Here is an 18,533-nt window from a genome sequence, read left to right on the forward strand (position 1 = left end):
CACATTCCTATACACAATTTACTAATAATCACTTCTCATTCGAGTATAATTGCGACTGCGTCGCGTAAATGGTACAAGTCAAAGCATATTACTGGTATTACTGAATTGAAACTTCTCACGCGACCGGGCATTCGTGAGAATTAGGTAAACACAGTGTAGGCGTCTATTAAGTACTTTGTCACTGAACGACTTGGCACCATTAGAACAGCAGTCAACTTTATATTACCTCATGTACTCATTAGAAGCGTTAAAGAAATTATTATAGAGCAAATTTAAAATTTTAAAAACCAAGTAAAGATCCTTAATCAGTAATGAAACATTGGTATTTTATTATAAAGAAACAAATTTTATTCGACAAAACCATCTTTACACAGGTGACACTTCTACGTGTAAAAGGATAATTTTTTAAAGCAGTAACTATAGTTCACAAACAGGAGAAAAATCAATATCCATTTACTCTTATAAACTCTGTGAAATCTCCATGACGTACAATAAATTAATCCTTCAATATGGCTCTTGAAGGATAATGAACGTCAGGCTGATAATAATAATCGTATAATAATAATAATAACAAGCCTATTATCCTTTAACAATAAGTACTACTACAATACGTGTAAACGGCAACTGACATATGCATGTACATACGTAGACATTATAATAATATATTATATTTTAACCAGCCGTTCTTATCTTGTCATTTCTTATTATCTTACGTTACTAATTCATTAATACTAACAACAAGGCCTGAACTGCTACCTATGGCTGTGGCTGCAGTTCAGATGCGATGTACAAAATATATATTTTATTAGTCAACAACCAGCTATACAATATATCTAACTCATGTTACTATAAGATAATGTATACGACAAATTCTACGTTATACTTCCAACACGATATAATTAATGATATACTTTAGTACATGTCATCTTTTCATTGCCTAACATCAGTGTATCGTAATTATTGCGCAAGAGTCAGCGACTGTACAATCGCACAGATCTTATTATTACATTCCCTAATAAAGCGCAGGATTTTTATATCTTTCTATATATATAGACTTTTAAACTATATTTATTAATATGATAATTTTCAGGAGAGATCAATTCGCGACTTTAATGTTCAGCATGGAATGTCACCATTGCTAGTATCCAGAGAGGTAGAACAGTAATACAGAAGGCTATTATTAGAAGCCTCATTCATTTATATAGATTAGAATGATGATATAGAAGGAAGACAACTTTGATGATTAACCATTAAACGATAAGTATTGTATAGGCTGTTAGGTTATTCCCGATAAGTAAAATCTTGACTTAATCCTGATTAAGTTGAGATTGGATTTACTTATGGATAAATAATTTTTTTTTCCATTACTGTACGATTAGATTTTTTCCATACTCTGATAAGACGCACCTGTCGCCATTTAGTCTGATCTAATAATTATCTTCCGTCGTTAGATACTTTACAGACTGTTTTACAGTTATCTGGCGGTTACAATTCGTGTATAGTCCACACAGCAAGTATACCCAGACGCAGATTGTTGGGCCTGGGTGAAATATGTAGTAGAGTAATTGAATGATAATTAAAAAGTATATGTAATTCCATTGTTTAGTCACGACACATTCATTCGATCCTTATGAATTGTTTTCTCTCTGTTACCGTTTGTAATCTTTATAGGAATATTCATTAGATTTTCAATTGTCAACTTTGCACAGCTTTCTTTGCTCGTAACACACTACATGAGAATATAGTATTAGTTTTCTCATGAACTCAAGAGATAATTATTTTAGGAATTTTTAAATAACTACAGTAACTACATGACTACTTTTCTACTAAAGCCTTTACCTAATCGAACAGTCATTTTCAGATTATCTTAAATTCTAATGACTAGTTCCGTCTAAGACAACTTATAAAGCGATAACTAAATTCCCAATTACTTTCTAATTTTTTCTAGGCTATTTGTTTACTGTTCCACCTGAAACCTGCCGACGCTCAATGCGATCATGTATACTTATTTACACACAGAGTATGTCTATGTAAAGTAATATGGGTTATTACCTCGTTTACCTCAATCTCATTAGGATACGTCTACAATTGGCGATTCTAATATACAGTATGATTTTTGGTTTTTTAAATATATTACGGAAACTACTCGTACCGCACAGTAAACATTTAACTAGCGAGAGATGCATACGATTAGACTTTTTACAGGAATGACATAAGAGGAAGAGCTAATCGTCATGGAGTTATACTTTTATACGGTCTTTTGCTGTTTTCTAAATGCGATAAATAATTCTAGTGCAGTCGTCCATCATTAACGATTCTTCGTTGTTACAAAATAAAATTAAAAAATCAATTCCTTAACATAAGTAAACTTGAAATCTAGCTCCATGTAGGACCACAACGCTGTTTTCCTAGACCGGTTCAGGTGGTGGATCGCCATTAACGCTTTCACACTCTTGAATCGTCACTTCCGTTTGTTCCTTCGTTACTTCCGGGTGCTCCTTGGTGACATCAAGTCCTTCAGCTCCCACGAAGCTTCTTCTAACTGCTCCATTCGCTGTTGAAGACACTGTCGACCTCTGTTGAGTATCTCTCCAAGGTGTTGTTAGAATTTTCATCCTCTATGAGAAAAAATTGAATGAAATTCAGTTCATAAATTATTTCTGAACAATGTTCAAGATTGCAATAACTAAGCTGATTACCTCAACGAATGTACCGGGTGTTACTATGATCTTGTAAATGGCTACCCCGGGAATCATAGCCACTGATGATGTCGCAATTAACCAACCTAGGACATTTGCCCATAGAGGATATACGTAATCCTCGTATGATAAAGGTTCGTAGCCCATTAAACCATAAACGATAATAAACTAAAACGTAAATATGATATTAATAGTAATAGAAGATAAGTCGAGTATTTTATATCGAATTCAGATTTACCATGATGAAGATAGGCGCTACAAATTTCCAGCAAACGCGCCAATAAACTCCAGGAGAGAAACCAATCATGTCTTTAATATCCGCACAGAAGCGATCAGCTCCATAAATCCAACTGACAGCAATAGCCTCAGCCAAAACAGCGAAGAGCATTGAATAACCAGCAGCATATCGGTCGAGTAGATGAAAGAAATAAAAGCCACCCTAAGAAAAAGAGGTACAGTTCAAATCCATATTAAATATTGTTGTATAAATTCTTTTTCACTAGAGAAATCATTTACCTGAGAACAAGACGCAAGACCAACTAAAAAATAGAGACTGAAAAGACAGGCGACGAAGATCTCACGATTTTTACCGATTACTGGAAACTCGTCACTCAATGCCGTAATAATTGCTTCGGAGCCACCGAACTGTAATGAGAATAAAATGTAAACAATTTTATATAAACAATTAATGTTTAGCTCTGCCACTACTACATACCGAACTGTCCAGACCAAGTGTGAGCAGCATCATAAAGAATATCAGTGCCCAAAACATAGATCCTGGCATGGTAGCAATAGCAGCAGGATAAACAATGAATACTAAACCAGGACCCTCTGTAGCTACGTCCTGAATAGATTTCCCACTGGCATGTGCCATGTAGCCAAGTACTGAGAAAATGACAAAACCAGCCACGAAGGAAGTGACACTGTTTATCACACTTGTCAACAGAGCATCCCTTCAAGATAAAGAGAAATAATGCATTTACATAAATATAAAGCTACACAGTATTCAAACAAGATGACTGTGTAACGTACTTGTATACATTATTGTGATACTTATTGTAGCTGGCATAAGCAAGTAAAACACCAAATCCAGGACCCAGGGAAAAGAATACCTGCGTAGCTGCATCTACCCAGACCTGTTTTTTTTTTGGAATATAAGAAAAATTTAACGAATCACCAAGGATTATCTGAATACGTGTTACACATATGCGAAAGTAGTGTAGCCAGTAAGTAATTTTCAACAGAAGTGGTAAGTTAATCTGTGGTTTCAGAATGTGGTATCCCAACTAAAACGCAATGCACGTACGAATAGAGAGGGTTGAGAATACACGTCCCAATCTCTAATGGCCATTATGACAGCTACATAGAGTTTCCATTTTCACGAGGGGGTTCGCCCTTTTTCTCTTAGCCGTAGCTATAACGTCCATTCTTATCCCCCTACGAGTTTTTCCTTTACCCTCTTTGCCAGCGCAGTCCGATCGCACATGATGCATTAGCGTGACTGTGATATTTCTTTTTTGTTATACTAGACCCTCCAATATAATTCAATTGTAAAGATTGTAACACGTTTGATTACTAATTAATTCAAGCATCTCTCCAATCTGTTTTGCAATATAGATAAAGAAATTATTACCTCGGCCTTTGTAATTGCTGAAAAATTGGGACTCAAGTAATATCGTATTCCTTCGTCGCTTCCAGGCAGAGTGACACCGCGTACCAGTAAAATAAGTAAAACAGCATAAGGAAACAGTGCAGTGAACCAAACGACCTAGGACAAGAAATAAAGCAATATTGGTAAGAATCGTCTTTTGGATGAATAAGCAAGACTCACTTTTCCTGACGTAGAGATTCCTTTCCACAGAGAAAAATAGCAAATGAGGTAAACCACGAAGAGGCACAATGCTATGTCCCACTTGACAGCACCGAGATCATGTAAACCGCCACTCTCGTGTAACTCGAGGATGGCTCGACTGCGGATGAGTATATTAAAATTTTATTTTATTAATCAACAACCTAATAACTTTTAAGCTTACTTGAAGTATTCCTGAGCAGCGCTGGTATATTTAGTACTGTTATCAATACCATAAGGATCGACAAAACTTTCCAGATGATTTTGCGACCAATTAGCCAAATTTTCAAGGGACGAAAAGCCCCAGCCTTCCACGTAGGAGACGTTTACATCGAATTCACGACATCGTGGCGTGTTCCAGGAATTGTTACACGTTGTCCATGGTAACATACCCGAGAAGGATGCAAAGAAATATCTCAATGCCCAGGCGATAATGACGTTATAGTAAAAATCGACGTAGAACGCGATCAATACCACTGCGTAACCAATTCCTGTAACGAAGTCAATCGTATAATTAATTTTAAAGTAGTAAGCAAAGGTAGGTATAACAGAAAGAAAAAAGTCATGTATAGAACGTTCAAGATAAATAATCCTCCTTGATCGGCTTTGCCAAGATCTTCGTGAACGTCGAGGATTTGAAATGAAGCTTGAAATCTACGGAAATGGGCGACCCTTCGTGATCTTCCACTCGTGGAAGATTCGACCCTATCCTTGTACATATATACATTATACATCACGTATGTACAACATTTATGCCCAGCAGTGAACAAAATTTTAGAAATTTGACGTGAGTGCCGCTGCTTTATGGTCAGCAATAGTGTCCTTGTGCATAAAAATCTTTCAGAACCAAAGTAGCATTCGTCCCCGTACTCGCTAGTGCGTATCTGAATATGTACTGAAAAATGTCCCTTTGAATATATATATATATATATATAAAAGCATAATATATACATATATATATATACACACACACAATACTTTAATATATAATACGTATACGTGGTCTCTGGACCAAACCGAACAATTGTCCTTAAGTGACTGCGGGGAGATGATAAAAGAAAGGAAAAGAGTGAAAAGTGAGTGGTACTATCCCTCCACCAGAATACCAATGCTCCGCGAAGCTGAAATACAATAAAAATAAAATAGCCACTCTCGACCCTTCGCTTGTGGATTTAAGGGATTTATCCTAAGAGCAGATTGTCCTCTGACTAGTATTTACGTCCAGACATCAGTGACGACTGTTAAGGATTCACCTTTTTTTTTATATTTTCAGTACCTTTAAGAAGGGGTACCAATCGACCCCAGCAAGTGATGGCGCCTTTCCTGTTGAATTGACCCAGGGCAAGTTCCATGTAAAACAAAGGTATCCCTCCGACTACCAACATCACGCAGTAAGGAACAAGAAAAGCACCTAGAAGAAAAAAAAAATTAAAGATGAAATATGCTCCCAGCACGATGCAATGCATTTTTGACCAAATACACTTTGCGGGTTCAATAGAAAGAGAAAGAGGATACTAAAACCGCTAAAAACTCCTAAAGTCCTAAACTCCCAACTACCCTCTGAGAGTCTCTCGTTATTTCTGAAAAGCAAGAGGGTGTCGCCATTGTATGGAAAAAGAGGGTTGGTAATTGTAGCAGTCGACAGTCACCCTCCCCACAAGAAATTCTCCAACAGAATAACCAGGGAGAACGAAGCGTCGCGACGCATTCGTATTTGACGGAACAATTTGCCGTCGGAGCTTTTTAAGAGTGCGAGTGCCAAATGCTTTTAGAATTCATCCCGTGCTTTGAATTTCTTATCGGACTTTCTCCTTGCACATGAGAAAATGGCTTTTACGGTAAGAAATTCAGTAACTCCTCTGTGACAATTGGCAATAAATAATTGTTCACTTTGTCCACTATCCGTAAATACACGTTTTCGTTCTCTTTCTTTTTCTTTCCCTGTCTCTATTTTTTTAGCCATCTACGATTCATCGAGCCTGATACTAATGTTGGACTTGGCTACGGTGGACGAATATGGGATACGCAGCATGCAAACGACCATAGCACTTTCAATAGAATTTATCCAGTGCACTCTCCTACATATTTATGATAGGATATGCTTTTAACGGGACGTAATTCGATTACAAAGTTCGACAAGTACGCAAGGCCATTATTATATTACGAAAGACTCGCGGGTCAATTGGCCATAGGTACTGCTGATGAATAGTCACTGTCGAACGGCCTTCTTTCATTCCTACTGCTTGACGTTTACGGCACATCCACCGAATCTTAGAACACTTCAATTAAATTAACTGACCTAAACTAGACGCACAATTACTTCAATAACCGTGAACACTGCGAAATTAACAATAGGATGAGTGCAGTGAATATTTAGGTCGTATTACACTATTATGGAAATTCTTTGATACGTCATAGAAGAATTTGTTATTTTTCTTAATAATCATACAGTGCACAAGCAGAATTATGTGGAAGTCAAGTCTGGAAAATTTTCATTCAAGGGCGGTAGGACGAAACTTGGAGTAGATGGATATAATTATCTATAAAATGTTATATATCTATATTGTACTTTAAGGAACAAATGCGGGAACGGAAGGCTGTAAAGATGGACGGAATTTCGCAAGACGTAATTGCTTTCTAATCTCTTGAGAGAGAGAGCCCTCGACTGGAAGATCATCCTCGAGATTCCTTCCTCCCTTGATTCTCCATGATGCTCGAGTAAATCAGTCTAATTTGCCAGGGCGAGAGCTTATTAGCGATAGCGCTGAGGAAAGTGGTATTTTTAAGATTTCAAATTCACTTAGGCTATGCCTATAGATAGTCTGCAACTAAATCTTGTATAATTAAGAGAAATTATGTCTAGCAGATACAATGGTAATAACACTTTAGAAAAATGGCTAATAAATGTATGCAGCCGTTTGTGAACGGATTAAACTTCATCGCAAACCATCAAAAATAAGAGAGATGATGATCGCAAAGGAGAATCCCAAGAAATAGATGGAGCATCCGAGTGATTCACTGGATAATCCAAAGAATTTCCAAGGGATCAACAGGTTCTGGCCTCGACTACTACATAGAATTCGTCTTGGACCGTCTTACCAGAAGTTCTCAGCCAGATCCTTAAGACAGAACATTATAGAAAGGAAGGTATAAGAGTCATCAAAAAGGAAGATGATTTTCTTTGATCGTCGCCATGGATACTGATCCGGCATAATCGCATTAGGTTGGATATTGTCTATTGACTTATTGATTAAATTCTTATGACGAATTCTTTCCCGTTCGTATGCCTTGCAAAAGACCTTTACAATAATTCACCATCTATTTCACAGTCGCCTTCCATTTCCATTACTTTTGGTATACGATCCTCTAAAAGGTTCCTTTTGAACCTCATAGACTCGATTATCATGGCTTACAAAGACTCACTGCTATATTCCCAACGTCGCTGGCAAACATCCGCTCCTGAATGGCTCATCCGGTCAATTTCTTTGGCATACGCGTGGCGAGTAAACCTCGAAATTACCTTTGTAGTAATACCATAAGTAGATATAAATAATAGAAATACAAACAAACTAATTAATAATAGATTTTCCAAATTTACAAATATTCAACTGAAATTCTTTAATGTCATTTTTATATAAAAATAATATTGATAAATCGGTACAATAGACTCGTTTCGCGTTAACCATTATACTATATGCATCCTCGTGGTACTACTGTCCATGATCAAAGGTGTCCCGAATAGGAAATTACGATTACTTAAGGTAATTGGTAATTAGCGACCGATCTTGCCCGTCCTAATGGCGCTGTGCGCTTCGCTACTAGCTCTGCCATCCTCTCTACACTTAATTGTGTTAGCAGCCGCTTTTGAGAAGCTTCTGTATCACTGACAGCCAGTCCTAATCATATTCCTACAACCCTTGATAGAGAACTAATGGCATCGACGTCGATGGTTTTACACCGAAGGTGGTACGCATTGCAATTTTCATTGTCCACAATCGATAAATCAAATTGATTTATATAAATATATTTAACATGAAAAATTATACCAACATGTACATATTTCCTACAAATAATTCAAATGGCAACTACGCGTAAATCGTAACCTTGAAGTTCCGTTTAATAATGGTGACGAAATTGTATCTTAATTCCGAATTTGAAATTTAAAGATCATTTTCTACGAAGGCTAAATGACAATTAACACTCTAATTAACGTTTTATTATCCGCAGCGCACTAATATTACTCAAGCTTACACTCTCAGTACATCAGCTAAGCTCGGATGGAAATAATGGTTCATGGATACGAGGCGCTGACGAGGTTAGCTCTCCATTTGGAAGAAAAAAAAGGTTCCTCGACATATTCAATCTTTTTTTTTTTGTTATCCATTCAGCCTGGTAGAGCTTTTCAGCTCTTTCCGGTCGATCTCCAGCACTTTTCCCCATGGAGAGGAGAGAAATAAGGAAGCGTCAGAAATCTTTACGTGACAGGACGGCTGGGGACACAAGCTCTTCGTTGGAAAGTAGTCAAAATCAAAATAATCTCAAACAAAAAGAAAAAGAAAAAAAGAAAATTCTGCACAACATAATATCCTATAGTTAACACTCAGTCGATAATTATTGCGTGATTATATTTTCAACATAAAACTTACCACCTCCATTTTTGTAACATAGATATGGAAATCGCCATACGTTCGCAAGATCGACAGCAAATCCAATAACTGAGAGAAGAAAATCGACTTTTCCAGACCAAGTTTCACGTCTCTCGGTGTTCGCATCAACCCCTCCCGGAGTTGAAGTCTTTACAACCCTCGATGGCATCATCCCTTTCAACAACCTGGAACTATCAACATCATAATAGATACACATGCATATTTCTTGCAAAAGAGAAATAAAGAAAGGAAAATATTAAAATGGCAAAAATATAAAAATACGAGGATCAACCCCACAAGCGGGGTTAAATATCGCGGGGCATAACGCGTGCTCGCGCAACCCTTATATCTACAATCGCATAGATACGATTGCCGGAGGTATTAGCCAGGAGAGCGATGTGTGTAATTTGGTGACGACAAGTTATGGATAGCCCTTCACACATCAGCACTCACCCCTAACGAGCTCATTGTGCTTGGTGACGGGCACCGGTCAAACAGCATTATTTCAAAGGCGATATAACAGCCTGATCTGAGGGGTCCTTCACGAGGGGTTTTCTGTCACATGCACGATCCTGCATTTATAGAATCGAAGGTTAATTATTATTCGGCAATACGTGTACTGACTGTACCTATATGTATATATATATACATTTTTTTTCATTTTTATTATCAACGTCATTAGCCGACGTAAGACTGCTCCTTGGACTTTCTTTTGAAATCGATTTTTTTGGGGTTGGTGTAAACGGATATATTATTTCTGTATCAATAGATAGAGCGTTCAAGTACATTTGATGAGCTTTGTCAAGTTTATAATAAACTTGTTAAAGACTTATTATTTTCTAAAATTACACATGTGAATACTATGGAATTCAACTAATAGAATCGAGATTTTATTGTACTTAAGTGGGTTCATCATAAAAAGAAATACTGAGGCCCATTTTCTTCAACGCGGTTCAATGCAGAAGCTCCGTTTACCTTGAAAATAAGAGTGTTTCATTGGCTAATAGCACAGTTAAACCGAGTTTATGCATTAAATCGCGTCGAAGAAAGCTGGCGTAAGTTAATTATAATTATTGGTGTGGAATATTCTCAACTGGGTGCTTTAGAATAATTATTAATTATATGCGTAAGAATGTTTTGTTGCTTTTACTTTACACGAAGCAATAATTGTATTTGAATTGAATAATTCTATCTAAAATAATTTTTTCTCATACTTATCAGTTATTAATAGATTAATAATTATTTTCCTTTACTGTAAGCCTTGAATTATTATTAGAATTCAAGATGCAGTGCAATGCAACCTTTATTTGGTATAAGTAAGATATAGCTCGTTAGTTTAAATATGGATTCACTTACTAGATCGAGTTAATGAACGCCGTTGACGTCGCAGCAAGTTAACATATCACGAAACTGCCAGAAATTTTCTCTCCAAACAAAATCGGCAACGAGAACACGCCACAGAGTAAGAATAATTTCAAAACTGGTATCCGTCATACCCATGCCCACCGTAATGTTCAAATAAAATCACTTAATCAATATAATATAGAATATATATTAATCTAGTAACACTGTCTCACAATTGAAAGGTGTTTTAACGTTAATAAAAATATACCTATTAACTTACGTCACTTTACACCCTCATCGCGGATAGAGATATACGTGATGCAACGATATTATGAAAAAATCGCACTAACTACCTGATAGATTCACAAAATGACATTTGTATCATTGAGATAAGTCATAAATCTTATATTGCATGATTATATATTCTAAGGACATTGAATAAACGGATCTGCTCTCCACAATGTAGCGGCCTTAGGGCAATAGATAGGCTTTCTTTACTAGTAAAGTCAACAACAACTGAGGACTATACTATATTAACGTATCTCAATCTCTTCTAAGTGATGTTCGATATTAACACCGATGTGTACTGAATACGATTGAAGATTTCTAACGTCGTACACGGGCTTTCGGAACTCGACGCGAAAGTCTGAAGAAGCAAATGACAAATCTCTGCTATGGTCAGACGTATATACGCGCTGCCGTCACGTGGTACCACCGACTCGACCAATGAGAACGACGGAGAGCCTAGTACAGGCGCAACAATGCTTTTCGAATTAGGTCGCAATGTATATTATAAATTGAAGAAAATTTGTATCATTTCATGAGATTACAATTCAATATAACGATATATTTTAGAATTATCGAATAGAATATTAGAGTCCCAAAAATATATTCCGTACTCGGAGCATACTGCGAGTCTTCGTGAATAATTAACGTTATAACGCATAGAATAAATTATTAATATTATATGTCTTGGTAGATTTGAAAGTATAGTGAGACTAGGAATATTGCGTCAAGAATTTATCGTAAGTGGAACAAAGTTGGCTATATTTAATATGGAAAATGAGAAAATATTTCTATTCCTGGCAAATGATATTTAAACTAGCGATGAAAACGCGCGTCGTGTACGAAGCCACTTCGTGTTCGTCCATTGGTTCTCGGTGGGCCAGTTAGAATATAAAACGGACCAAAGAAATATGGCCGCTCCGTGGCGAATGTAAATACGATCGCATCGTCCAAATATTGTATCCGCATTCATCATTTGCACGTCAAGCAGGTATTTATGCACAATTGAACATGATCGAGTAGATTTAAATAGTGCTATTCCTGGTCCTAACAATATTACGAATTTAGTTAAAACGCGAAAACGGGGCGTATTCTCCTGCATCTTTATCCCTTCCTCTCTCTTTCTGTATTCTTCCTACGCTGTCAAAGTGACTGACAGATTTTTACAACTGCTGTCTACACAGAGCACAACGGTAACAGGCTCTTAGTCTCGTCTCATCATATCGTCATTACTCATTTACAGTTTATACATTCGTCTACTAATGTACTAATCCTGGTATTTCCATAGTGATTCCAATATAGCTTCATTCCCAAACTGAGTACAGAAATCGTGTCTTACGTCCTGCTGTATTTCTATATCGTGTTCTATATATGGAACAGTCAATCCCACTCGAACCGAACTGTTATTTTTTACGAATTAGAAATGTTCGGTGATGTCACATCTATGCTCAACAAACTTCCAGAAATAATTCTCTCATCAAGTTTTGTAATCTTGTAAAATTTCAATGCTTTCTTACAGAGTTTAAATCTATGTGATATTTATACTATGTAGTTATTTGCATATTTAAAGAATGTACAGTACTTGACTATAGCAAACACGAATTGCATAATACTTTCTGTCGGACAAATTATTTTACGCTACATCGTTATCTTATGTTGTGCCACGTTGCTTGTGATATTTAACAGAACAACGATGATCAAAATTTTTTTAATAGTCACATTATTTACGCCTTCCACTTATACATTTATCAATCAGCAATGTGTGTTAGTTATGATTTCCTCTCGATTTAGCGATTTCAATAACACGCAATATAAAACAGTAACATTTATCTTCTCTTTTATAGGGAGAGAAAAAATAAATATACTAAATAGAAAGTATAAAAATTGCATTACGTTTCGTTCCAATTTATTACGAAATATATTTCTTACTGTTTCAGTTAAACATTCAGAGTTGAAAGCAGTGCCTTGATTTTAACATGAGTGACAAAGGATTTGATCCATGCGAATGCATATGGAGCCATGAGCTGGCAATGCAGCGTCTCCTCTCGATTGTAAGTCCTTCATATGATTGTGCACTCTTTGATAATATCTATTCACATAAATTATCATTACAATCTGCATAATTAGAGTATGCCGTACGTGCGAGATGCGCATTGCGCGATAAACATTAAGCAATCCTGATGTCGTCCACGGGTGTAATGATATTTGCGAAGCTTGCATATAACTTCTGTAGTTGGTAGTTGCATAAAATGCAATACACGTTTTCGCAATACATTACTCTTGTCGTTCATCATACACACTGGCATCGCGTACGTAACAATACTCCGTATTGTCAAAATTTTATTGCTTCAAAAAATCAGTGCCAGCAAGAACCATGGTTGATTTTGATATTAGCTAATGTATTAGGAGTACCCATAAATCATTTTTAAAACTGTTCAATAATTTTAAGAAACGACATTACATATGGGTACCCATAATACATGCGATGCACTCACACAGTACTGTATATAGATACATACGTCTATATAAAGTACAACTAAAAAATACAGATTTCCTGAGTTATATGGAGAATTTTAAGAAACTGAAAAGAAATGTATCTTCGTGCAACCAGGGGGGATAGATAATGCGTTGTGATTTTAGCTGCGGCAGACGCAGGCTTATTGTACCGACAATGAATGTCTCAACCTGTCGAGACGTACGTATTATCAGCTGAAAAAATAAAATGCTATTGCTCATGATTATCTAGAGGAAAGGCAAGTGCATCTTAATGGAAAAACTTAACGCATCTTTTGCAGTTCCTGGGCCCAGAAATGGCTTACCAAGTTCGGATTTCTTTCTGATGTGCATGACTTTTGGGATCATCGCTTTAATGTATGCACTTAGGCCAAGATCTCTTCGCCAGGAAAGGGCCGAAGGTAGCAAGACACGGAATAACGGAGGCGTAAGTCACTGACTTACTTTTTTTAACATTGAAAGTAAAAATTAGTAATATTGGAAAAAACTTGGTTTTCTATATTGCGATAAAGCCTTTAAAAAATAGCCGAATAGGTTGCTGATTATCGTGTATAAGATTGAGATTTTTTGTCGCAGGGGCCCAATGGCGATCCACCTGCTCCTCCGCCAACAGCCGATTGAAGACCACCTTGATGTTATCTAAAGTTCATTAAGCTCTTATAGCTGGATCTATCGAGCTTAAAATCGTTAAAGACAATAAAGCAAATAATTGAACCGTCACTTCTCCGTTTCACATGATAAATAAGGGTCGTAATGAAAAACGTAATTTTGATTAAGGTATATAACTACGAAAATAGGGAAGAGGACCATAATTATAAATATTTATGTAACAGTACATACACAAAAGTGCCTTTCTGGCTTCTTAGTATTGTAGATCAAATTAAATGCTTTCAAAAAAGAAAAAGGTAATTGCGAACAAGAGCTGTATGGATTTCGATATACCTTGATCGATATAAAATCAATATTTTTTAAATATTATTTTAATGAGAACGATGCAAATTTTGAATCTCCAATTGGATGCTGAGCATATGATAATTAGAGATTATTATTTTTCAAGATATTGTTAAATTAATAAAAATAGCAGAGGGTCCAACTATTTTTAGCACATTTTTCGAAGTCCTCTACAATATTTTTTATACTCCAAGAAGACCTTTTTCTAAGATTGTAACATTCCTGCATAATCTCTTCAAATAATAAAATTGGTTAATTACTCACGATTATGACTGAGATCATGATTAATTTTTCCAATGCAATCTTTCCTGAAGTCCCATAAAAACATAGATAGAATGTATAAATATCCCGTGTATTTTCTTCTTCGAGTGCATTAAATGTAAAATAAAAGTCTGGTGACTGTGAAAATAAAGTGTGTCGCGCAAATAAGTACTCGTAAATTATCAACAAGAAACGCAGAAATCTTTGATGAAATCAACAAGTCTTTGATGGTTCTATTTTATTTATTTTCTTAAAAAATATGACCGATCCAAATGCGGATGTTAAGAGAGTCCTTTTGTACAATATTAATATACTTAAGGCTTACTATATCTTGTAGAAAAAGCTAAATCGTTTTAACGTTATATTTCGTGAAGAGTTTCAAGATGAATCTATTAATTTGAACTTGAACATGTCAATCAAAAAGAGTTTTTATTAATTCCATGTTTATTACCACCTACAGTGTATTGCCAATTTTAATTTACTTTAGAGCAATGTTTCTCCATTGATGTTTTCACTATTACAACATCACGTTATTGGAGAATAATTTAATGTTTTCTTGTATCCAATCCAAGGTCAAATGTCTTTCCAATCAGGAATATTATGGTGTTTGTACTTTTGTTAGTCAGAATAGAAGTTATCTTATCAGTACATAAAGAGAATATTCTAACGATTAATGATAGGCAGAAAAAAAATAATTCTCAATTTAAAATTGAAATGCAATATCGCAATTAAACTTGTGATGGCTGTGCAAATTTACAAGATTTTTTCATCATTTTTAATTCATTTCAACGCTGCGTTAATTTATTATTATGCTCCATAACATAAAACCGTGTTTCCAGATGAGCATAATGTATAAAAATCAAGCAAATATTTCCTTATTACAATTTTATTTAATTACACGTAAATGATCAATGAATGGTTGACAGCCAGTCGGTCAGATCACAACAGCTATTTTTGAAACGTCTTGATCTTTGAATAATTTAAAATAACATTGAATGACATCACAAGAATTTAGTCATCGAAGATGAAAGATAATATTTTAAACCAAACTTTAATTTTTTTCTAACGAAATTTGGTGGATAATTATGCAAAAAATATCTAAAATATTTCAATAATATACAAATAAAGAATATTCCTCTAATCTACACCCCTGCGTACATCACACAGGAATTATGCATAAATCGATTGACGAAGACATTGACGTCACGATTTTCCTTTGCCCGTCGAATTTATAAAAATATATATATACTCACCGAGCACCTAATTCAGAAAGTCGACACACGCCACAGTAAACTAATAGATTATTCTTGTTGTATTTTCGCCAGGGTGGTGCGCACCTTCTGAATAAGACCACTCATTTGCTCGTACTTACCCGTTGAATCTGGTAAAGTCTCAAAGTGCAACACGTCGCAGATATCCTTTGAGAATTTTTCGGACGATGGCAATTTATTGTACGGCGATGTACTATGTATTAGTGGAGTACCCAACTCCACTGATTTCACTGAACCGCAACTATCGTTTAGTGTCTTTCTGGCACTGTGAGTTCGACTTGTTTGCGGTGTGACAACACAACTTGAGACAGACATTTTGACGCCAGGCGTAGTCGGCGTCGAAGTGATTAACGCATTATTACTGATCCCTGCAGGGCTCTCTAAATTCGAATGTGAACTAGAGTCGTCCAGCTCTTCTAGTAGCAATTTCTTTGCAGATTCCAGATCCGAGAGCGACGGCGAATTTGCGCGGGACGATGGTGTTGTGCTTTCATTCTGAATTATTACGGAAGTAGATTAATATTATAGTATTGTTGATAAAGTTTAGAGATTAGAATGATTAATAAAAAAGAAACATACAATAGAATCTGGGGAATGAGAACCCTGAGACTGACTATTCGAGTCCTCTGACACTCCTGGTGGTGGAGGAGGTCTGACGGGTATATCTCTCGGTAATGGTGGTATGAAGTGTCCATTGCTTGGTATAGATTCTACTAAACCATTTATAGCTGTGTAATTATTTTTTAATGTTTACTATAAAATATTACTTCTTCTTTTAAATGTAACTCACCTTCCCCTTCATCTATGTCCATTTCACTTGGGACTACAATAGCGTCTATAGATTTGGTTTCAGCTGTTTTCATTTTTTTTCTTTTATATCCTTCATCTGCTTTTCTACCGCTGAGCATTAGCAGCATCGCCTCCTTACTGTGTTGCGGCTGCATTCTTGGTGCTCCGTGTTTATACTCCTGCTATTAGTATTTCATTAGAATTATTTATAGAGAGAAGAGTTGACGTTGTTTATTATAAATTACTCACTTCACGTGTGCCCGGCGGTGGCGGCACATTGAAACCGGGATAATCATAGATCTTTTTTACATCAAATTGATCTTTGTCCCCTTCGGCTATGATCTCTCCTTCATCCTCATTAGGATCAGCCTCAACAGTCCCATCCGAATTAAACAACGTTATACCCGAATGTTGGAGACGGGCTTCTTCTAACCACCCTGGAGGGTAGCCAAGTATTCTCATTCTAAGAAAAATATTTCAACATACGGAAAGAATAAAGTCTGCTGATAATTTCGATTTTTTAGATGGATTTATCCACGCCATTTCTAATCGCGGATAATTTACATACTCCTAATTGCGAGCTTTCCTTAAGGATTGTTTTGTAATAAATTTTATTTATAATGATTCATTAAAAATATCTCTGAAAACTGATAGTGTAATAATATAATTGTAAACTCATATCACTACCTGTAGATATGCTTAGGCAGATCATTGTCTTTAAGGCCCAATGCTTTACGTAGGTTATTACTAATTTGGCCTGGTATTAAATGACCAAATCTCTGATCATCATCCAAGTGATATCTGGAATATCTTGGACCCATTTTTGCATTATGTTCTTTGCGGTTTTTGTTGATATTATTGTAATCGCGTGGCTTGGTACAATCACGTAAATTATGATCACCCGAACAATTAAAGCAATTCAGTTTAGGAGTACATGCATCCTTTGATTCTGATTTATCCTCGGTACCTGATTTCTCCAGTAATTGTTTATACTTCTGTAATACCCCGAGCATGTAGATACCTCATTAAAAAAACCATCAGTATAGGTATTTTATGTAAAATTATCCAGCATCACAAACCTTGCCATAAGTAGGAATGGCATAATTGTTTTTCTGCTTGGGGTTAGTGTCAACAGTGAAAAGTGTATTGCCTGATGAATCTTCAACTTTATCACTCTTTATACATACATCATCATCAGACTTATTAGAATCAATCTCTTTGCCCCAAATTTCCAAAACTAAATCTCTGTCACTATCTTCATTTTTGTTAGGTTCAGTTGATATCAAACTCTCCAGGAAAGTTCTCACCTGTTTTCGATGTTTCCTAAAAAAATATTTTGTACATACAGCATCAATGTAATGTACAATTTAAAAATACGGCAATACTACATACAAAGTCAAAATAATGTCGTCACGACTATACCACCCTTGTATATCTCAACGAACATAGTTCACGAACATCCTATATAAAAGTAAATAAAATGCTGTTTACCGTGCGACATTCTCGTCCCTAAATATAACCTTAAACAAAGGTTGTCCGTCATCAGGTAACTTCGAATCTTGTAGTGAGATGTTACGGGATTCAACATTGATATTCTCGTCAGAGTTAATAGAATCTTTATACGTGTCCGCTGACAATGCAGTGTCATCCAAAGTTATTATATCGAAAGAAGAAACGTTATTATGCTCACTGTCGGCAACGGATTCTTGGCTATCATCCAAAACGATTACTTCCCTATCCGGGACGTTTATCGTCTCTATGGATTCCATATATGCTGGATTGGTCGATTGGATCTCGTAGTTAACGTTAATCATAAACTACTCGACCTGAAGTATTCTGTCACTGGACAATAACACAATTACCAAAATCTCAGTAAAAGCCGAGAAATTACCACTGATCGATCCACATATTCAGTTTACACTGC

At 35.9% G+C, this 18,533-nt stretch overlaps 3 protein-coding genes across 15 annotated transcripts; 1 reads left to right on the forward strand and 2 right to left on the reverse strand.

Annotated features, from left to right (window-relative positions):
- Positions 1-325: 325 nt before the first annotated feature.
- LOC107267933 (sodium-dependent dopamine transporter) lies at positions 326-11,203 on the reverse strand. Of its 7 annotated transcripts, none has more exons than XM_015740159.2 (13): positions 10,819-11,202; positions 10,551-10,674; positions 9,195-9,385; positions 5,825-5,959; positions 4,733-5,039; positions 4,531-4,669; positions 4,333-4,467; positions 3,732-3,835; positions 3,415-3,652; positions 3,216-3,344; positions 2,938-3,138; positions 2,700-2,867; positions 326-2,618 (listed from the first exon to the last, which is right to left on the reverse strand). In XM_015740159.2, exons 3-13 carry the CDS (start codon positions 9,364-9,366, stop codon positions 2,409-2,411), a joined length of 1,938 nt encoding a protein of 645 aa, XP_015595645.1. In that variant the 5' UTR covers positions 9,367-9,385; positions 10,551-10,674; positions 10,819-11,202; the 3' UTR covers positions 326-2,408. The 7 variants fall into 7 exon arrangements, with proteins under 7 accessions (XP_015595645.1, XP_015595636.1, XP_015595653.1 ...); XM_015740150.2 differs by having other exon boundaries at positions 10,551-10,721; XM_015740167.2 differs by lacking the exon at positions 10,551-10,674 and having other exon boundaries at positions 9,195-9,379; positions 10,819-11,203.
- A 458-nt stretch (positions 11,204-11,661) lies between these two features.
- LOC107267298 (small integral membrane protein 14) lies at positions 11,662-14,554 on the forward strand. 4 transcript variants are annotated; one of them, XM_015738835.2, is made up of 5 exons: positions 11,662-11,814; positions 12,761-12,874; positions 13,464-13,518; positions 13,619-13,764; positions 13,914-14,554. In XM_015738835.2, the coding sequence occupies exons 2-5, from the start codon at positions 12,800-12,802 to the stop codon at positions 13,956-13,958; spliced, it is 321 nt and encodes a 106-aa protein (XP_015594321.1). In that variant the 5' UTR covers positions 11,662-11,814; positions 12,761-12,799; the 3' UTR covers positions 13,959-14,554. The 4 variants fall into 4 exon arrangements, with proteins under 4 accessions (XP_015594321.1, XP_024940580.1, XP_024940586.1 ...); XM_015738829.2 differs by lacking the exon at positions 11,662-11,814 and adding an exon at positions 11,892-12,016 and having other exon boundaries at positions 13,914-14,057; XM_025084812.1 differs by lacking the exon at positions 13,464-13,518 and having other exon boundaries at positions 13,570-13,764; positions 13,914-14,057.
- A 218-nt stretch (positions 14,555-14,772) lies between these two features.
- LOC107267191 (zinc finger CCHC domain-containing protein 8 homolog) lies at positions 14,773-18,518 on the reverse strand. 4 transcript variants are annotated; one of them, XM_015738573.2, is made up of 7 exons: positions 18,101-18,518; positions 17,689-17,932; positions 17,297-17,604; positions 16,859-17,072; positions 16,611-16,788; positions 16,400-16,548; positions 14,773-16,315 (listed from the first exon to the last, which is right to left on the reverse strand). In XM_015738573.2, the coding sequence occupies exons 1-7, from the start codon at positions 18,421-18,423 to the stop codon at positions 15,851-15,853; spliced, it is 1,881 nt and encodes a 626-aa protein (XP_015594059.1). In that variant the 5' UTR covers positions 18,424-18,518; the 3' UTR covers positions 14,773-15,850. The 4 variants fall into 4 exon arrangements, with proteins under 4 accessions (XP_015594059.1, XP_015594079.1, XP_015594050.1 ...); XM_015738593.2 differs by having other exon boundaries at positions 16,400-16,530; positions 16,611-16,791; XM_015738564.2 differs by having other exon boundaries at positions 16,611-16,791.
- Between the last annotated feature and the right edge of the window lie 15 nt (positions 18,519-18,533).

The sequence above is a fragment of the Cephus cinctus genome, unplaced genomic scaffold (assembly GCF_000341935.2).
Source record: "Cephus cinctus unplaced genomic scaffold, Ccin1 Ccin1_scaffold0029, whole genome shotgun sequence".
NCBI classification, from domain to species: domain Eukaryota; kingdom Metazoa; phylum Arthropoda; class Insecta; order Hymenoptera; family Cephidae; genus Cephus; species Cephus cinctus.

Bases quoted from the DNA above. Each gene is read 5' to 3' on its own strand.
- LOC107267933 (XM_015740167.2), bottom strand. From the start codon at position 9,366: ATGATGCCATCGAGGGTTGTAAAGACTTCAACTCCGGGAGGGGTTGAT. The intron at 4,468-4,530 runs GTGAGTCTTGCT...TTCTTGTCCTAG, and splicing joins GAATCTCTACGTCAGGAAAA to GTCGTTTGGTTCACTGCACT. The intron at 3,836-4,332 runs GTAATAATTTCT...AAAAAAAAACAG, and splicing joins CAGCAATTACAAAGGCCGAG to GTCTGGGTAGATGCAGCTAC.
- LOC107267298 (XM_015738835.2), top strand. From the start codon at position 12,800: ATGAGTGACAAAGGATTTGATCCATGCGAATGCATATGGAGCCATGAG. The intron at 12,875-13,463 runs GTAAGTCCTTCA...TTGTGATTTTAG, and splicing joins TGCAGCGTCTCCTCTCGATT to CTGCGGCAGACGCAGGCTTA. The intron at 13,519-13,618 runs GTACGTATTATC...CATCTTTTGCAG, and splicing joins ATGTCTCAACCTGTCGAGAC to TTCCTGGGCCCAGAAATGGC.
- LOC107267191 (XM_015738564.2), bottom strand. From the start codon at position 18,423: ATGATTAACGTTAACTACGAGATCCAATCGACCAATCCAGCATATATG. The intron at 17,933-18,100 runs GTAAACAGCATT...ATATTTTTTTAG, and splicing joins AGGGACGAGAATGTCGCACG to GAAACATCGAAAACAGGTGA. The intron at 16,792-16,858 runs GTGAGTAATTTA...AAATACTAATAG, and splicing joins CACCGCCGGGCACACGTGAA to CAGGAGTATAAACACGGAGC.